The sequence below is a fragment of the Microcaecilia unicolor genome, chromosome 6, assembly GCF_901765095.1.
Source record: "Microcaecilia unicolor chromosome 6, aMicUni1.1, whole genome shotgun sequence".
NCBI lineage: Eukaryota > Metazoa > Chordata > Amphibia > Gymnophiona > Siphonopidae > Microcaecilia > Microcaecilia unicolor.
In genome coordinates, this window is record NC_044036.1 from 71,839,189 (window position 1) to 71,857,794 (window position 18,606).

General features: G+C 43.0%; 1 protein-coding gene across 1 annotated transcript in view; it reads left to right on the forward strand.

Annotated features, from left to right (window-relative positions):
* The window catches only part of EPHX4 (epoxide hydrolase 4), a 62,613-nt gene that overhangs the window by 3,025 nt on the left and 40,982 nt on the right, over window positions 1–18,606 (forward strand). Inside the window, exon 2 of the mRNA XM_030206724.1 lies at window positions 9,778–9,863. Coding sequence (XP_030062584.1) covers window positions 9,778–9,863 — 86 coding nt within the window. The remainder of the gene's footprint in view (window positions 1–9,777; window positions 9,864–18,606) is intronic.

Sequence of the window (18,606 nt, forward strand, 5' to 3'; positions counted from 1 at the left end):
ACAAGTATGGAAAGATTTGAGTATTTTGTAAAGCATGAGATAAGAATGCATTGTAATAGTTTTGGAATATTAAGCTTTATGTTGATTGTATATCATGTGGGATCTCGTTTCAGTCTCGGCTCCTGAAACACGGCATCGTGTAGAGCTCAGATGCGCAAGTCTTTCTAAAGAAACTTTAGTGAGCAAGTGAACAGTTTGTGACCTTGGATTTTTGAATGCAGTGGAGAACATTTTCACTTGAATGGGTTGCTTAATTTCATATTGCTCGGACTGATGGAGAATGGTGCATACCTAATGAGTGGAATTTAACAGGACACAGACCAGCTTATTTTCGAAAGAGAAAGACACCCATATTTCGACCCAAATCGGGATATGGGCGTCTTTCTCCCGTGGGCGAACAAATCGGTATAATCGAAAGCCGATTTTGGTCATCTTCAACTGCACTCCGTCGCAGGAACGAACAAAGTGGACAGGGGCGTGTCAGAGGCGTGGTGAAGGCGGGGCTGGGGCGTGGTTATCAGCCGAGGAGAGATGGGCGTCTTTAGCTGATAATTGAAACAAGAAGGGCGTTTTTGACAAGAATTTGGTCTGCTTTATTTGGACCCTTTTTTTTTCAGGTCCAAGTCCCAAAAAAGTGCCCCCAACTGACCAGATGACCACCGGAGGGAATCAGGGATCACCTCCCCTGACTCCCCCAGTGGTCAATAACAAAAAAACCCCCACTTTACAAACTTTTTTTCCCAGCCTGTATGCCAGCCTCAAATGCCGTACCCACCTCCATGTCAGCAGAATGTGTTCTATCCTCTGACAGCCTTTCCCTGGTTCTGATATGGCTCTTGGGTGAGTGTGACACCTTTTCTGTTATGCGCACTGCAGAGTCACATCAGCAATGCATTGTGGTGGGTGTAGGGTATTGGGCTCCGTGATTCCACTAGCTTGTGTTAAATGCTCATGATGTTGGTAGTTGGTAGGCTCTACTCCCATGGTGCTTTTCCCTCTGCTTACTGGGTCAGAGTGTGCCCTGTTTTGTTTCCGGTAGTCCATGAGGTAGTAGCCATTTTTGTAAGCCAGTTTTAGCTCCTTTTCATGTGTTACCCATGTTACTGAAAGTGGGCATTGTACAGCATTCTGCCAGCTCTGACCTACTGCTAATCTCAGTATCAGGGAGACTCTTTGCCAGTGGGGCACAACCTCTGATCTGCAGTTAACTGTGAGTAAACGTGCTTATTCCAATAAAGGACGTTTTCAGAGACATTAGTCTTCAGGTGTCAACTGGTGTGCCAAGGTTCTACAGCAGCAACAAGTCCTAGAGGCCTGCGTGTATGCAGGCCCCTGGAGCACTTTTAGTGGGTACCGCAGTGCACTTCAGGCAGGCGGACCCAGGCCCATCCCCCCCTACCTGTAACACTTGTGCTGGTAAATGGGAGGCCTCCAAAACCCACTGTACCCACATGTAGGTGCCCCCTTTACCCCTAAGAGCTATGGTAGTGTTGTACATTTGTGGGTAGTGGGTTTTGGGGGAGGGGGTTGGGGGCTCAGCACCCGTGGTAAGGGAGCTATGCATGTGGGAGCTGTTTCTGAAGTCCACCGCACTGACCTCTAGGGTTCCCAGTTGGTGTCCTGGCATGTCAGGGGGGCCAGTGTACTACGAATTCTGGCCCCTCCCACGACCAAATGGCTCGGATTGGGACGTTTTTGAGCTGGCCGGTTTTAGCTTCCATTATCGCTAAAAAAAAAAAAAAACGCCCAGCTCAGAAATGAACAAATCCATGGCATTTGGTCCGTACAAACCGTATTTTCGAAACAAAAAAAAGACATCCATTTTTTTCAAAAATACGGTCTGTCCCTCCTCTTCACGTACCTGTTTTCGGACATAGACGCCCATGGAGATAGGCATTCGCGTTCGATTATGTCCCTCAGAGTGTTTGGGAGTACCTCGATGAGCAGAGAACATTTAAGGGATATTGTTAAGTGCAATATAGATCTTCATTCATTTCAATAGTTAAATAGGCAATCATTGACAAGCTATGAACAATAATCAAGCATGTATTATATTCTAGTAAGATGTAGTGGTTGATAGAGACAAGGTGCAGTAGTAGGACTTTTTAATGTAGATTATATTGAAGGTATTGAATTTAAAGTGGTTGATTATAGTAGAGACAATATGCATGAGATCTGTTTGCATACAATGGAAGAGGTGCATGCAAATAGATCTCATGCATATTAATTGGGGAAATCTTGAAAACCCCACTGGGTTACGTCCCTTGAGGACCATGGTTGCCCATCCCTAGCTCAGGGTGTGTAGAGTGGCTCCGCGTTTTTGTCTTAAGAACATAACATAAGAATAGCCATAGTGGGGGGGGGGGGGGGGGGGAGAGGAGGCATAACTTATTGGTCCTACTAATGGCTGCTTTATATTTCAATTAATGAAAACAATACATTAAAAAATATCAACTTCTCATGCACCTGTAATGCCAAAAGATGTTTTACTGGTGCAGTCCATGTGCTCTGCATGGATAGAGTAGGTCATTTGGGTTCTCCTTGCGTCACTCATGGTGTGTGATGCAAGGTTAGCCTATCTGTAGTTCCTGGAGGAAAAGTCCATAGTCTGTTTTTTGAAATGGACTTGGGGGAAGCCTCTGCTTGCCCTGGGATTGGTAGCATGGAATGTTGCTACTAATTGGGTTTCTGCCAGGTACTTGTGACCTGGATTGGCCACTGTTGGGAGCAGGATACTGGGCTAGATGGACTATTGATCTGACCCAGTATGGCTATTCTTATGTTCCTATGAGTAAGGACCACTGGGCACCAACCCTCCAATGGGCTGGGGCACAAAAGGACACCACCCCTCTGTGGTGTGACTAGAATCCGCCATGAATGGTTTCCATAGAGGTAGGGGAAAGGGGCTTGTGCTATAGAAGAAAGGTGATATAACTGGCCAAGAGCCATTTCTAGCCAGTTAAATTGCGCTGAATATGGACCCCTTTATTTTCTTGTTAGATAGCATTCCTAAAGTTCTCCAAGAAACACTTACATTTTGGGCCCGATAATCAGCTGGCAGTGATCCTATTTATGCAGTTATCTCAGCCGGTTAAGTGCTAAATCCAGCCCCGGGATGTCCCCAAAATAGCCAGTTTCAGCTTAGGCGTTAGCCTTAACCAGGTGCTGCAGTTAACCAGTTGGCACCAAACAGAAAACTGACTATTGGGGGGGAGGGGGGCATTCTGGAGGCGGAATCAGCATTTGGCTGATTTAAGTGCCAATATTCAGACCTTAACCAGCCAGGTTAACTGCATAAATAGTACCGCATAGAATATCACACTTAACTGTCTGTTAGCTGCCTCTGTAAACCTGGAAATCTTTCAATGTCAGTGCCTGGACATGGCCTGGCATTGAATTTCTGGGTTTTATCCGGTGGCAGTCAGCAAAACACTGATTGCTGCTGGCTGAATATCAAGTCCAAAGTAAGACGTAGCGTCCCTATCTATGTATAGTGCACATGCAGTAGTGTAATGCAGTCTCTCTTTACCTGGACACTGGAGCAGCTTTTCAGTTCTCTGGTACTCCTCCAGCCCACCGATTTGCTCACATCCTCTCTCATTCATTCCCAAGCCACCGCCTTTGCCTTCTACCCAGCTACCCACTCTGGGCCTTGACAACAATACATCCATCACAGAAAGTAAAAAGACTGTACAGGGCCAAATTTAAAACTCTGTCTTTGATTTTCAGGATTCTCACACAGAATGGTCCAGAGTACTTAAAGAATGGGTTAGTCCTCTACATACTCCTCTCAAGGAGCATTATTATTTGTACCCTTATAAAAAAAATTGTATGATGTGATACCTACCAATTATCCTTCTCAGGAGTAGCCCCCACACTGAAACTTACTCCCAGAGGGGCTACGTCTAACTGAAGACTACTGCTAATTCATGAAGAGGTGAAAGCCTGATTCTTCTCTCAAGCCATGTGATGAGTGAATATCCATTCACTCTGCACCTGGACTGGCTTGCTGCACACCTGGGAAATTACAGACCAGTAAACCTGAGGTCAGCGCCGGGTAAAATAGTGGAAACTATTATAAAGAATAAAATTACAGAACACATAAATAATAATGGTTTAATGGGAAAGAGTCAGCATGGGTTCAGCCAAGGGAAGTCTTGCCTCACCAATTTGCTTCATTTCTTTGAAGGCATGAATAAACGTAGGTAAAAGTGAGCTGGCTTAAAGCTTTGACAGAGTTCCTCATGAGAGACTCCTGAGAAAACTAAAAAGCCATGAGATAGGAGGCGATGTTCTGGTGTTGATTAGGATTGTTTATTGGACAGAAAACAGGGGGTAAGGTTAAATGGTCATTTCTCTCATTGGAGGAGGGTGAATAGTGGAGCGCCACAGGGATTATTACTGGGATCGGTGCTATTTAACATATTTATAAATGATCTGGAAATTGGAATGACGAGTGATGTGATTAAATTTGCAGATGACACAAAAATATCAAGGTTGTCAAAACACATGCGGACTGTGAAAAATTGCAAGGAAGACCTTAGGAAATTAGAAGACTGGGCGTCCAAATGACAGAGAAATTTAATGTGGACAAATGCAAAGTGATTCACATTGGAAAGAATAATCCGAATCATAGTTACCCGATGCTAGGGTCCACCTTGGGGCTCATCTCCCAAGAAAAAGATCTAGGTGTCATTGTAGATAATACGCTGAAATCTTCTGCTCAGTGTGTGGCAGTGGCCAAAAAAGCAAACAGGATGGTAGGAATTGGGAAAAGGATGATAAATAAGACCGAAAATATTATATAATGCCTCTATAATGCTCCATGGTGCAACCTCACCTTGCGTACTGCATTCAGTTCTGGTTGCCATATCTCAAAAAGATATAGCAGAATTAGAAAAGGTTCAAAAAGAGCGATCAAAATGATAAAGGGGATGGAACTCCTCTCTTACGAGGAAAGGCTAAAGAGGTTAGGGTTCTTCAGCTTGGAAAAGAGATAGATGAGGGGAGATATGATTCCAAAAGAACAAAGACTAGGGGACATTCAAGGAAATTATATAGAAATTACTTTAAAAACAAATAGGAAATATTTTTTCACTCAACAAATAGTTAAGCACTGGAACTCATTGCCGGAGGATGTGGTAACAGCAATTAGTGTATCTGGGTTTAAAAAAGGTTTGGTCAAGTTCCTGGAGGAAAAGTCCTTAGTCTGCTGTTGAGACAGACATGGGAAGCAACTGCTTGCTCTGGGAATTGTAGTATGGAGTGTTGGCACGATTTGGGTTTCTGCCAGGTACTTGTGACCTGGCTTGTCCACTGTTGAAAACAGGATATTCAGCTAGATGGATCATTGGTCTGACCCAGTATGTAACCTACATAGTAACATAGTAGATGATGGCAGAAAAAGACCTGCACGGTCCATCCAGTCTGCCCAACAAGATAAATTCATGTGTATACCTTACCTTGATTTGTACCTGTCTTTTTCAGGGCACAGACCATATAAGTCTGCCCAGCACTATCCCCTCCTCCCAACCACCAGCCCTGCCTCCCACCACCGGATCTAGCACAGACCGTATAAGTCTGCCCACCATTATTTTCACCTCCCAACCACCAACCCCTCTTCCCCCCACCGGCTCCACCACCCAATTTCGGCTATTCGGATATTCTTATGTTCTTATGACCAGTTCCTCATATCATATTCAGCTGTACCTTCAGTTTAACCACCTATCTATTTATCCCAATTGACTTTGTCCCATATATATACAGTGGGGGAAATAAGTATTTGATCCCTTGCTGATTTTGTAAGTTTGCCCACTGACAAAGACATGAGCAGCCCATAATTGAAGGGTAGGTTATTGGTAACAGTGAGAGATAGCACATCACAAATTAAATCCGGAAAATCACATTGTGGAAAGTATATGAATTTATTTGCATTCTGCAGAGGGAAATAAGTATTTGATCCCCCACCAACCAGTAAGAGATCTGGCCCCTACAGACCAGGTAGATGCTCCAAATCAACTCGTTACCTGCATGACAGACAGCTGTCGGCAATGGTCACCTGTATGAAAGACACCTGTCCACAGACTCAGTGAATCAGTCAGACTCTAACCTCTACAAAATGGCCAAGAGCAAGGAGCTGTCTAAGGATGTCAGGGACAAGATCATACACCTGCACAAGGCTGGAATGGGCTACAAAACCATCAGTAAGACGCTGGGCGAGAAGGAGACAACTGTTGGTGCCATAGTAAGAAAATGGAAGAAGTACAAAATGACTGTCAATCGACAAAGATCTGGGGCTCCACGCAAAATCTCACCTCATGGGGTATCCTTGATCATGAGGAAGGTTAGAAATCAGCCTACAACTACAAGGGGGGAACTTGTCAATGATCTCAAGGCAGCTGGGACCACTGTCACCACGAAAACCATTGGTAACACATTACGACATAACGGATTGCAATCCTGCAGTGCCCGCAAGGTCCCCCTGCTCCGGAAGGCACATGTGACGGCCCGTCTGAAGTTTGCCAGTGAACACCTGGATGATGCCGAGAGTGATTGGGAGAAGGTGCTGTGGTCAGATGAGACAAAAATTGAGCTCTTTGGCATGAACTCAACTCGCCGTGTTTGGAGGAAGAGAAATGCTGCCTATGACCCAAAGAACACCGTCCCCACTGTCAAGCATGGAGGTGGAAATGTTATGTTTTGGGGGTGTTTCTCTGCTAAGGGCACAGGACTACTTCACCGCATCAATGGGAGAATGGATGGGGCCATGTACCGTACAATTCTGAGTGACAACCTCCTTCCCTCCGCCAGGGCCTTAAAAATGGGTCGTGGCTGGGTCTTCCAGCACGACAATGACCCAAAACATACAGCCAAGGCAACAAAGGAGTGGCTCAGGAAGAAGCACATTAGGGTCATGGAGTGGCCTAGCCAGTCACCAGACCTTAATCCCATTGAAAACTTATGGAGGGAGCTGAAGCTGCGAGTTGCCAAGCGACAGCCCAGAACTCTTAATGATTTAGAGATGATCTGCAAAGAGGAGTGGACCAAAATTCCTCCTGACATGTGTGCAAACCTCATCATCAACTACAGAAGACGTCTGACCGCTGTGCTTGCCAACAAGGGTTTTGCCACCAAGTATTAGGTCTTGTTTGCCAGAGGGATTAAATACTTATTTCCCTCTGCAGAATGCAAATAAATTCATATACTTTCCACAATGTGATTTTCCGGATTTAATTTGTGATGTGCTATCTCTCACTGTTACCAATAACCTACCCTTCAATTATGGGCTGCTCATGTCTTTGTCAGTGGGCAAACTTACAAAATCAGCAAGGGATCAAATACTTATTTCCCCCACTGTATCTCAACGGCACTTGACCCTGTGACTGCCTATTAAGATGTTTAAGTGTATTGTATTATATGAACTGCGTGAGCATCATATCTCTGTTACTTGAATGTTTTTCCCATGCTGCCTAATTATGGTATCATGTTATATTTCTGTTATATGATTGTTCTGTAGTTCTGTTAAATGTGTATATTTCTGACACTGTTTCATGTTAGTCCTGTTACTAGGATTCAATTAGTGATCTCCAAGTTTAACTGATTAATTGTGTTTATTCTTATATTTGGACATTTTACTATTGCTGTGCTGTTAAAATTATAATCACAGTTCATCAAACCCACAACTCCCAGATTCCCTCCTTCCTTACTCAGTCTCAGCTATTCAGGATGAGCACATCATAATTTAAATTTAACAGTTTTTATTCAGAAGAATCAAAAAGAACCATACAACAAACTGCTGAATAATAACACTAAGAAAATGCAACAGTCAGTCTCAAAGGAATCAGAAGATATAATGATACAACAATGGAAAAAAACACCATAAAGCATACCACAGAAGAAACTTATGATCCCAGTTTATATGAGCATTTCTACCACCCATCCGCACATCATAGTTTAAAGAAGAATGAATTCTCAGGTCTCAGTTCTCCATAACCTGTGGGGAAAGGGGCAGTAGCTGTACCCAGCGCAACCTCCAGATCTCAATTGCAGCTCCCTGCACATGTCACCTTCTTTGCACCTCGTACTCCAAGTTATTCTCCAGCCCCCAGCCACCCCCCTGAATTTACAAAAACAAATTCCCTGGTGGTCCAGTGGACCACAACCCCCCACCCCTTGACCCCGGAATCTTTTTAAAATCTTTCCCCTGGTGGTCCAGTGGACCAAACCCCTTCCCCTGCGCAGGCACACACCCCTCTGTCCTGCACCCAACCCACACCCCTGCTCCTCCCTGTACCTTTACAACAAGGGGGAGGCAGGAGCAACGGCTCCTCCTTCCTACCTTGGGTCCGCCCGGAACAAAATGGCGGTGCCCAGGCCCTGCCCAGTGCATTCTGGGATGCCCTGGGCAGGGCTAAACACCATATATGGGAAAAAAAACTCTTGGACTCTTACTACTCTCAGGGTCACCACAAAGCTCTATCCTCTCCCCTCTTTTATTTAACATTTTTTGTGGCCCTGCTCCTCCATCTTCTTGACTCACTGGGTCTTGGAACGTTTGTATATGTTCATGATTTACAGGTCCTATTGATCCTTCAGATACAGCCCAAATAGAAATTAGATCTTGTCTCCTCCTGGCTGACACAATATCGCTTATTGCCCAACTCCGAAAAATCGCAAGCAGTTCTTTTCTCATCTAAACCATAGGTGCTGGCAAACCCTATTATACTGAATACATCAACCGTTACTCAGTGGCTGACTGATACATACTTGACAATACTCTTACCTTTGTTCCACAAGTCTCTGTAACGCGTCGCTCCTTTTTTCACCTTAGGCGTATTCGTTCGATTAAATTATGTCTATTTCCTGCAGCTATTAATATACTGGTTCACTCCTTTATCATTTCATAGCTTGATTATTGCAACTCCCTTTACTTAGGCCTTCCACGATGCCAATTCCACCACCTACAACTCATACAAAACACTGTGATTAAACTCATAATAGGACACAAGGAATTTGATCATGTTACTCCCCTATTGAAATAAGCTCATTGGCTACCTGCTCACTATCAAATTCAGTATAAACTACTTTTGCTTGTAGTTAGTTTGCACAACTCAGGAACCCTCCTTTCTCTTTGACCTATAATTTTCAGGCCTCTGTAGCTACTCAGAAGCTAGAGTTGCAGCAGAGGGGAAGAAGGTGGAGAGACAAAAGTGTGTGTGCGGAGGGGCGGGAGGGGGGAGAGGAAACTAGAACTGAGTCACAGGTACAATCAGGGGTGTGCTGGTAAATTGTTAACAGGGGGCTCTCTCTCGCCAGCAAAGTAAAAGAGAATTCAGGAGGGGCCCAAGCCCACATTTTGGGATCCATTTGTTAAAGTAGCCATGGAGAACCGGCTCCCAAAATTCTTAAAAACTTAACAAACGGCTCTCGAGAGCCTGTGAGAGCCTGCTCCAGCACACCACTGGGTACAACCCTAGCAGAGGTACAATCGTAGCAGATTAGTCTGCTAGGGTTGTACCTGTGACTCAGTTCTAGTTTCCTCTCCCCCCACCCCGCCCCTCCACACACACACACTTTTGTCTTTCTCCACCTTCTTCCCCTCTGCTGCAGCTCTAGCTTCTGAGTAGCTACAGAGGACTGAAAATTATACATTAAATAATGAAGCTCTTGGCAAGTCTCACCTCATTATATCAAAGGATTTAATAATGCTTATTGTTTTCTTTTTCATTGAAGCTAAGATATGCTTTTACTCTGATGCATTGTTTGTCTGTCTTTCAGGATTCCGGTTTAAGGTTCCATTATGTGGCTTCCGGAGAGAGAGGCAAGCCCCTCATGTTGCTGCTCCATGGTTTTCCAGAATTCTGGTAATCTCAAGAGTTTCTTCTGTGCTCTTTAATAATTTAAGGGATGCTGTGTAGATTTGTTCAGCCACATCTGGTTGATATTCATTGAAAATATCATCTGGTCTGTTAAGGTCTGCAGCCAATATTCAGCTGCATCTATCATGAATCAATCTTAAGTATAGAAAATTTTAAATTACATTTATAGTCATATCAGAAATTACAAGTTGCCTCATAATACACATTTACGAAATAAAGTTTTAAGATTTTTCCTAAAATCTGACAGGATTTCTGAAAAATAAAAGAATCTTTCCAGAATCTTGCTACTTGGAAACCCAGAGAAAGCTCAACTGTTTGAAACGTTTTCTGCCCTTTACAGAAGGGAAGCAAAACAAACTAGAATTGTTGGTCCTACAATTTCCTTCCTGAGTGGAAAAGTGAATGTGGTCCGGATGGTATTCATCCTAGAGTACTGATAGAACTGAAAAATGAGCTTGTGGAGCTACTGCTAGTGATATGCAATTTATCCTTAAAATCAAGCGTGGTACTGGAAGATTGGAGGGTGGCCAATGTAACGCTGATTTTTTAAAAAGGTTCCAGGGGAGATCCGGGAAATTATAGACCGGTGAGTCTGACATTGGTGCCGGGGAAAATGGTAGAGGCTATTATTAAAAAGAAAATTAAAGAGCACATCCAAGGACATGGATTACTGAGACCGAGTCAGCACGGCTTTTGTGTGGGGAAATCTTGCCTGACCAATTTACTTCAATTCTTTGAAGGAGTAAACAAACATGTGGACAAAGGGGAGCTGGTTGACATTGTGTATCTGGATTTTCAAAAGCCTTTTGACAAGGTACCTCATGAAACGCTACAGAGGAAATTGGAGGGTCATGGGATAGGAGGAAATGTCCTATTGTGGAAACAGAGAGTGGGGGTTAAATGGGCAGTATTCACAATGGAGAAGGGTAGTTAGTGGGGTTCCTCAGGGTTCTGTGCTAGGACCGCTGCTTTTTAATATATTTATAAACTATTTAGAGATGGGAGTAACCAGCAAGGTAATTAAATTTGCTGATGACACAAAGTTATTCAAAGTAATTAACTCACGAGAGGATTGTGAAAAATTACAGAAGGACCTTACGAGACTGGGAGACTGGGCAGCTAAATGGCAGTGCAAGGTGATGCATGTGGGAAAAAAGAACCCGAATTATAGCTACGTCATGCAAGGTTCCACGTTAGGAGTTACGGACCAAGAAAGGGATCTGGGTGTCGTCGTTGGTAATACACTGAAACCTTATGCTCAGTGTTCTGCTGTGGCTAGGAAAGCAAATAGAATGTTGGGTATTATTAGGAAAGGTATGGAGAACAGGTGTGAGGATGTTATAATGCCATTGTATCACTCCATGGTGTGACTGCACCTTGAGTATTGTGTTCAATTCTGGTCGCCGCATCTCAAGAAAGATATAGTAGAATTGGAAAAGGTGCAGCGAAGGGCGACGAAAATGATAGCGGGGATGGGACGACTTCCCTATGAAGAAAGACTAAGGAGGCTAGGGCTTTTCATCTTGGAGAAGAGACGGCTGAGGGGAGACATGATAGAGGTCTATAAAATAATGAGTGGAGTGGAACAGGTGGATGTGAAGCGTCTGTTCACAATTTCCAAAAATACTAGGACTAGGGGGCATGCAATGAAACTACAGTGTAGTAAACTTAAAACAAATAGGAGAAAGTTTTTCTTCACCCAACGTGTAATTAAACTCTGGAATTTGTTGCCGGAGAACGTAGTGAAAGCGGTTAGCTTGGCAGAGTTTAAAAAGGGGTTGGACGGTTTCCTAAAGGACAAGTCCATAGACCGCTACTAAATGGACTTGGGAAAATTCCACAATTTCGGGAATAACGTTTGGGTAGCTTGCCAGGTGCCCTTGACCTGGATTGGCCGCTGTCAGGGACAGGATGCTGGGCTTGATGGACCTTTGGTCTTTTCCCAGTATGGCATTACTTATGTACTTATGGTCATATAATTACAAGGGTACTGAGCCTTGTAACAATTTGAAAAGGAAGTAAGCCAGTTTGAACTGAATCCTGGCTTCTGTTGGTAGCCAGTGAAGATGGTTAAAATAAACTGATATTCTATCTGACTTTTTCAATGAAAAAATTAAACGGACCACTGTGTTCTGGATTGATTTCAGTTTTTCAGTTGTTGACAAGAACAACCCAGATACATAATGTTAGAGTAGTCCATTTGATTCAAGATCAAAGCCTGTACCAAAAAACTATATAGATATCAGATGGGAAATATTTACGAATTTGACAAAGTTTTCACATCATAAAAATAGTCTTAGAAATAGATGCAAGTAGCAGGGGCGTAGCTACGGGTGGGCCTGGGTGGGCCCAGGCCCGCCCAATCTCAGCTCAGGCCCACCCAGGCAGCTGGCAGCTGTCCGGTCCTCCTCTGCCTAATTTTGTTTTTAGTACAGGCTGCAGCCATTGTAGACGCTGGCGCCGCTACGCCGTCGCTCACTCCCTGAGCTCTGCTCCTCCCCCTCATGCGCGACGGCACCGCAGTGCTGCATGGGAGGGGAAAATGTGCCGGCTATCGTCGCGGTTGCGGTTCCTCCACTCTGCCGGTCTGCCGTGCCTCAGCAGCACTCTCCCGTGGCCCCACAACAGCGCACATGGAGCAGAGCACAACGATTGCGCTCTGAGTCTGCTCCACTATCTACCACCATCACCGAAGCCCCAGGTCAGGTAAAATAAATATATTTTTTTAAATTTTAACATCTGGCCAATAGGAGAGGAGGAGAAAACAAGAGGGAAGGAAGCAACCGATTAGCCAAGCAAGGAGAAAGGAGGAGGAGGAGGAGCCAAGGAGACAGGCCGCGGGGACGCTCAATCCCCAGCGGGACAAGGAGTCAGAATGGAGCATCTGGGGTCGAATCAGGCGCCTAGCTTATGCGAAGCGAACCACGGCGTGGGAGTGCAGAAAAAAACAAAATGGCTGCGCCGTGCGAGGAAGCCGGTAGGGCGCGCTGCGCTGGCTAAGGCGGCATGAAACCCTGCTCCACTCGAGGACACCACTTGCATCGAGGTAGGGGACGTGACATAGCTCTCCTTAGGTTTGATAATGCCTTTTGAAAACCTTGTTTAATAAATCTAGTTTATTTCTGATCAGGAAATGTTTCTCTGGAGCAATTTCTCCTAATCCATAAACACTGTTCTACTGGAATGACAGGATTGTGAAAAATTACAAGAGGACCTTACGAGACTGGGAGACAGGGCGGCTAAATGGCAGATGACGTTTAATGTGAGCAAGTGCAAGGTGATGCATGTGGGAAAAAAGAACCCGAATTATAGCTATGTCATGCAAGGTTCCACGTTAGGAGTTACGGACCAAGAAAGGGATCTGGGTGTCGTCGTCGATAATACACTGAAACCTTCTGCGTAGTGTGCTGCTGCGGCTAGGAAAGCGAATAGAATGTTGGGTATTATTAGGAAAGGTATGGAAAACAGGTGTGAGGATGTTATAATACCGTTGTATCGCTCCATGGTGCGACCGCACCTTGAGTATTGTGTTCAATTCTGGTCGCCGCATCTCAAGAAAGATATAGTAGAATTGGAAAAGGTGCAGCGAAGGGCGACTAAAATGATAGCGGGGATGGGACGACTTCCCTATGAAGAAAGATTAAGGAGGCTAGAGCTATTCAGCTTGGAGAAGAGACAGCTGAGGGGAGACATGATAGAGGTATATAAAATAATGAGTTGAGTGGAACAGGTGGATGTGATGCGTCTGTTCACGCTTTCCAAAAATACTAGGACTAGGGGGCATGCGATGAAACTACAGTGTAGGAAATTTAAAACAAATCGGAGAAAATGTTTCTTCACCCAACGTATAATTAAACTCTGAAATTCGTTGCCAGAGAAAGTGGTGAAGGCAGTTAGCTTAGCAGAGTTTAAAAAGGGGTTGGACGGTTTCCTAAAGGACAAGTCCATAGACCGCTACTAAATGGACTTGGGAAAAATCCACAATTCCAGGAATAACATGTATAGAATGTTTGTACGTTTGGGAAGCTTGCCAGGTGCCCTTGGCCTGGATTGGCCGCTGTCGTGGACAGGATGCTGGGCTTGATGGACCCTTGGTCTTTTCCCAGTATGGCATTACTTATGTACTTATGTACTATTTAGACTTTTGGGTAGCTATTAGAAGTGGAATTAAAAATACGTTGCTGTATTCTTACTCATAGCACAAAATAGAGGCAAACAGTACAGCAAAAAATGAGAATAAAAATGTAGGACTAGCACCAAAATTTGCAGGATTGTGGCAAAAACAACTATTATTTTTATTTTAAAATGTCAATAAAAGATACAAGCAAAAGGCATTGAAGGCATCTAGTGTATTCATAGGAGACTTTTGTACATCCCTAGCAGCCTGATATATTTCGACATACAGTGCATCAGGGGTGCAATTTATAATAATACCAAACAGCAAAGGGGGCAACGATACAGGGAAACACACTGTTGGAAACAGGATGCTGGGCTCGATGGACCTTTGGTCTTTCCCAGTATGGCAATACTTATGTACTTATCGTGTACAGTGTAATGGTGGGGGTGTGCTCTTCACTGCCTAGGTAAAAAAAGGCATATTTAATCATTTTAATATACCTTTTTTCACTAGGCAGTGAAGAGCCCACCCCCACCCAGAAGCCCACCAACAATAAATTTGTTATAAAGCTCAGATTACAATCTAAAAAAGGTTGTATATTTTTCATGTTGATGAGTTTTGGGGGTTATTCTCTGCAGTGCCCGGGTTACAAATTAAAAAAAAAATGTTTTAAATTTAATATAGGCAGATTTCTGGGTGGAGGTGGGCTCTGCAGTGCCCAGGACATAAAAAAATAGTCTTATATTTAATGCTGGTGTCCTTCATGGTTGGGGGAAGAGATCCCAGACTGTGGGAGGATGGGTAGGGGGTAGGACAAGGCTGATGCTAGGCTAAAGGGCAGGGTGGAGGGGTAGGGCTTATCTATGGGATGAATGATTGGGAAGGGCTGATACAGTGCTACAGGGAAAAATGGGGAAGAGGGTAAGGTAGAGAAAGGAAGGGCTGATGCTGGGCTATGGAGATGGATGGTAGCGTAGGGAAGGGAAAAGCCAATACCAGGCTAAAGGGCAGGGATGGACTGATGTCAGTCTACAGGACAATTGCTAATGTTTGGTCCTCTATTCTGTAATTGATGAGAGTTGGTATGTGCTCTGCATGTGACCAAGGTGAGAGATTCTGCTGGCATGTAGTTTGTGTCGGGTTGTATGAGTCTGACTTGTCCAATGGGAAGTGTATTGCTGTTATGTATATGCACTGCTGCATTTATAAAAGTACTGTTATTGGTATTTGTGTTCAGAATTGGTGTTGAGATTTGCAACATAGGCTCTAAGAAGTTTCTTTGCAGGATTTAGTGTTACTTCACAAAGTACCTGGCAGTTAAGGGATTTTGTATTGCTATTATTGAGGTGCTACCAGAATTTGAATACATCTTTCCTGTGTTTTTATATTGCAAGATCCTGTCGTGTGTTGAGAGGTTTGCCACTATAGTAGACTTATGTCTGGTCAATTTTAAGATATGGGAAAATGTAATTATATTTAAAAATATTGTTTTTTCTGTTATATATGTGGTTTACGCTGATGCAGCTGTTAGGCAGACTACTTAGAAATCCATCGTCAAGTGCATTCTAAGGCCTTATTTTGTAGTATCCCAAGAAACACTATTCATACCTATATACATAGTGCCCACCCATATTAACTCTGGGCCCACCCAAAATGTCAAGTCTGGCTATGCCACTGGCAAGTAGATACAGTATTTTTACTTCTTGGCTTCTTCTTTGTTCTGTTATATTTGATTAATATTTTTCTGATTGTAATATGTATCATAGAAACAGAGAAAAATGTAGGCATATAAAGACAATATGGCCTATACAGACTTCCCAACCATGCCATCTACTATCCCTTCCTCTCCCTTAGAGATCCTATATACTTGTCCCAAGCTTGTTTGAATTCTCTGATTCTTTTTCCAAGGGATCAGGCATTGATTAAATCAAAATTGAGTTCTCCTGAACAAGTTAGTTAAAAAGTTGCTGATATTAATTTTAGATCATCATGGAACAAAGTTCCACAATTTTTTTAAAATCTCATCCTAAGTTATTTGTTGGAAATAATTGTCTCAATGGTCACCTAAGACACAGCTGTTGAGGTCTGGTTCCTGCTAGCAGAAGGAGGTTGGCATGGTGAGATTCTTTGCAGCATCTGCTCAAAGGAATTCCCTTGAACCTATGGGACTGGATAGTTGTGACAACTGATGCCAGCATGTTGGTCTGTTGAGCCCGCAGTTGAGATCAAGTGGTGCAGGGCTGGTGGTCAGGGCAGGAGGCATCTTGCCCCATCAGTTTTCTGGAGAAGAGAGCCATCTGCCTGACCCTCTTGGCATTCCTCTCTCTTGTAAGGGGGAAGGCGGTTTTGGGTGTTGTTTGACAATGTGGTATATTTCAGGATAAAACAAAGAAGAAAAAGATGGAGGCAGAGAACAGGGGGCACAAAAAGTGCAGCCATTTTACAAGCGATCAGCTGTCTGTGCCATTGGGCAGACTGTTACTCCTCAAGTGAACTTAGTTGCTCACATAGCAGGAGTGGAAAATATCCAAGAGGACTTAGTGTGCTAGACCAGGGAAAGTGGGAGGTGAGTCCCTTGGCTTTTCAGTTGGTGGTGGAACAATGAGGACCCCCAGTCTTTGGTCTGATGATGATTCATGAAAACACCAAGGCTCCTCAGTGTTAGCCTGGATTTTATTGTCTCAAATCCAGGCTAACACTTGTGGTTAAACGCCAGACGAGAGATACTGTTATATATATTTTCTTGCTAAGAAAATCAAGAAGTTACTTTTGGTAATGATACAAGAAAACAAGTTAGATTTATCAGATCACACAGTGAAAGATCCAAAAAAAGTGACTTTTTGAATGGCAAAAAGACTCCTGATGCAGGCCAGATAGGCCGAAACACAGCTGTGTCGAGTCTTGCTCACTGACCATTCTGTTGTATTTTATTTATTATAATTTTTTGCTCAATAAATTGACCTATTGGATTTTCAACTGAAGCATTGTCTATTTCGTATATAATTTTTGGTCATCTTCGCTGATTTTGGTTTTTTGTTCACGATTTTGCGAAGACTGGTTTCTTCTGTTTTTTTTTCATTAGAATAAGCAGAGGGACAGATACGTAGAGATGTACAATATCAAGTGAAGTCTTTACCTACAGGCAGACTACTAAAGAAAGCAGCTCAGAGTTCTTATGCCCTTTAGTGTTCTAGGCAAATGCTTATAGAAATAAAAAATGGCCAGATGCCAAAATAGCAATGCAAAGCAGCATGCTTAAAGAATGGTAAAAGAGAGCTAGCCCAGTCTATTCTCTGCAAAGTCAAGACTTTTGTAAACAGTTTTTATGATTGGTTGTACCATATCAATCAGCTCCAAAACCATCAATCTAGTAGGTAATTTCCACATGGACTTCAGGTGTGTCTGAAATATTCATAAAGGGCTTCCTTTACAAAGCCACGCTAGCGATTCTTGTGCGGGGCTTCCTCTCATTTGCCACCCCAGGAATCGCTAGCTTGGTTTAGAAAAAGAGGCCCACAGTCTCCAAGCTGGCTGAAACAACATAAACAATGACCCCTCTTCAAGGATTTCTGGTTCTTACAAGCTAGAAACTTCAGGATAGATTCAGCTGATTTGGAAATAAAATAACAGAGTCCTTGGCCCTCTGTAATCAACTTGATGCAACTTCACTTTAGCAGTCCATAGTTCAGCAGAGAATCTTCAGGCCTCACATGCTGACAAAATGGCTGTGTAGAAATAAAATAGAAAAGGGACCAGTACTCTAACTATTCCACCACTTTTAGTACCACAAAAAACCTTATAAGAATAGAAATATTTTTTATGCAAATTAAATTATTTATTATTATCTCATTGTCATTCATCTAGTACGAGATTATAAACCTACAATCTTATATAACATAATTTTATCTTCATTACAATATCATATTTCTCCCAAGTTATTCCAATCTCTGAGTCCATACAATGCAAAGTCCATTCCAATTGTATCCAAGTTCTTCCAGAAGACAAAATATAAAATGATTATTTGATTTAACTTAAAGTTATCACAATCTCTTCAGTTCCTTATGTAGTCAATAAAAATCCTTTCTTTCAGCTCTACACAGTTCTGTGTTTTACATTGCCTCAGCAATCTTTTACTCCAGTTCATCCATTGTATATACGTATAACAATTGCAATGGAATTACATAGAATTCATCATAATGCTCATTGACACAACCTCTCAGAAAGGAGATCCATCAGGTGGATCCATCCTGTGGTCATCTAGTCAGTAAGAAATTGTTTCTCACTGACTAGATGACCACAGGATGGATCAACCTGATGGATCTCCTGTCTGAGAGGTTGTGTCAATGAGCATTATGATGAATACTACATAAGGAACTGAAGAGATTGTGATAACTTCAAGTTAAATCAAATAATCATTTTATATTTTGTCTTCTGGAAGAACTTGGATACAATTGGAATGGACTTTGCATTGTATGGACTCTGAGAGTGGAATAACTTGGGAGAAATATGATATTGTAATGAAGATAAAATGTTATATAAGATTGTAGGTTTATAATCTCATATGTACTAGAAAAATGGCTGTGTAGCCTAGGCCCTACGGTCAGAATGCCA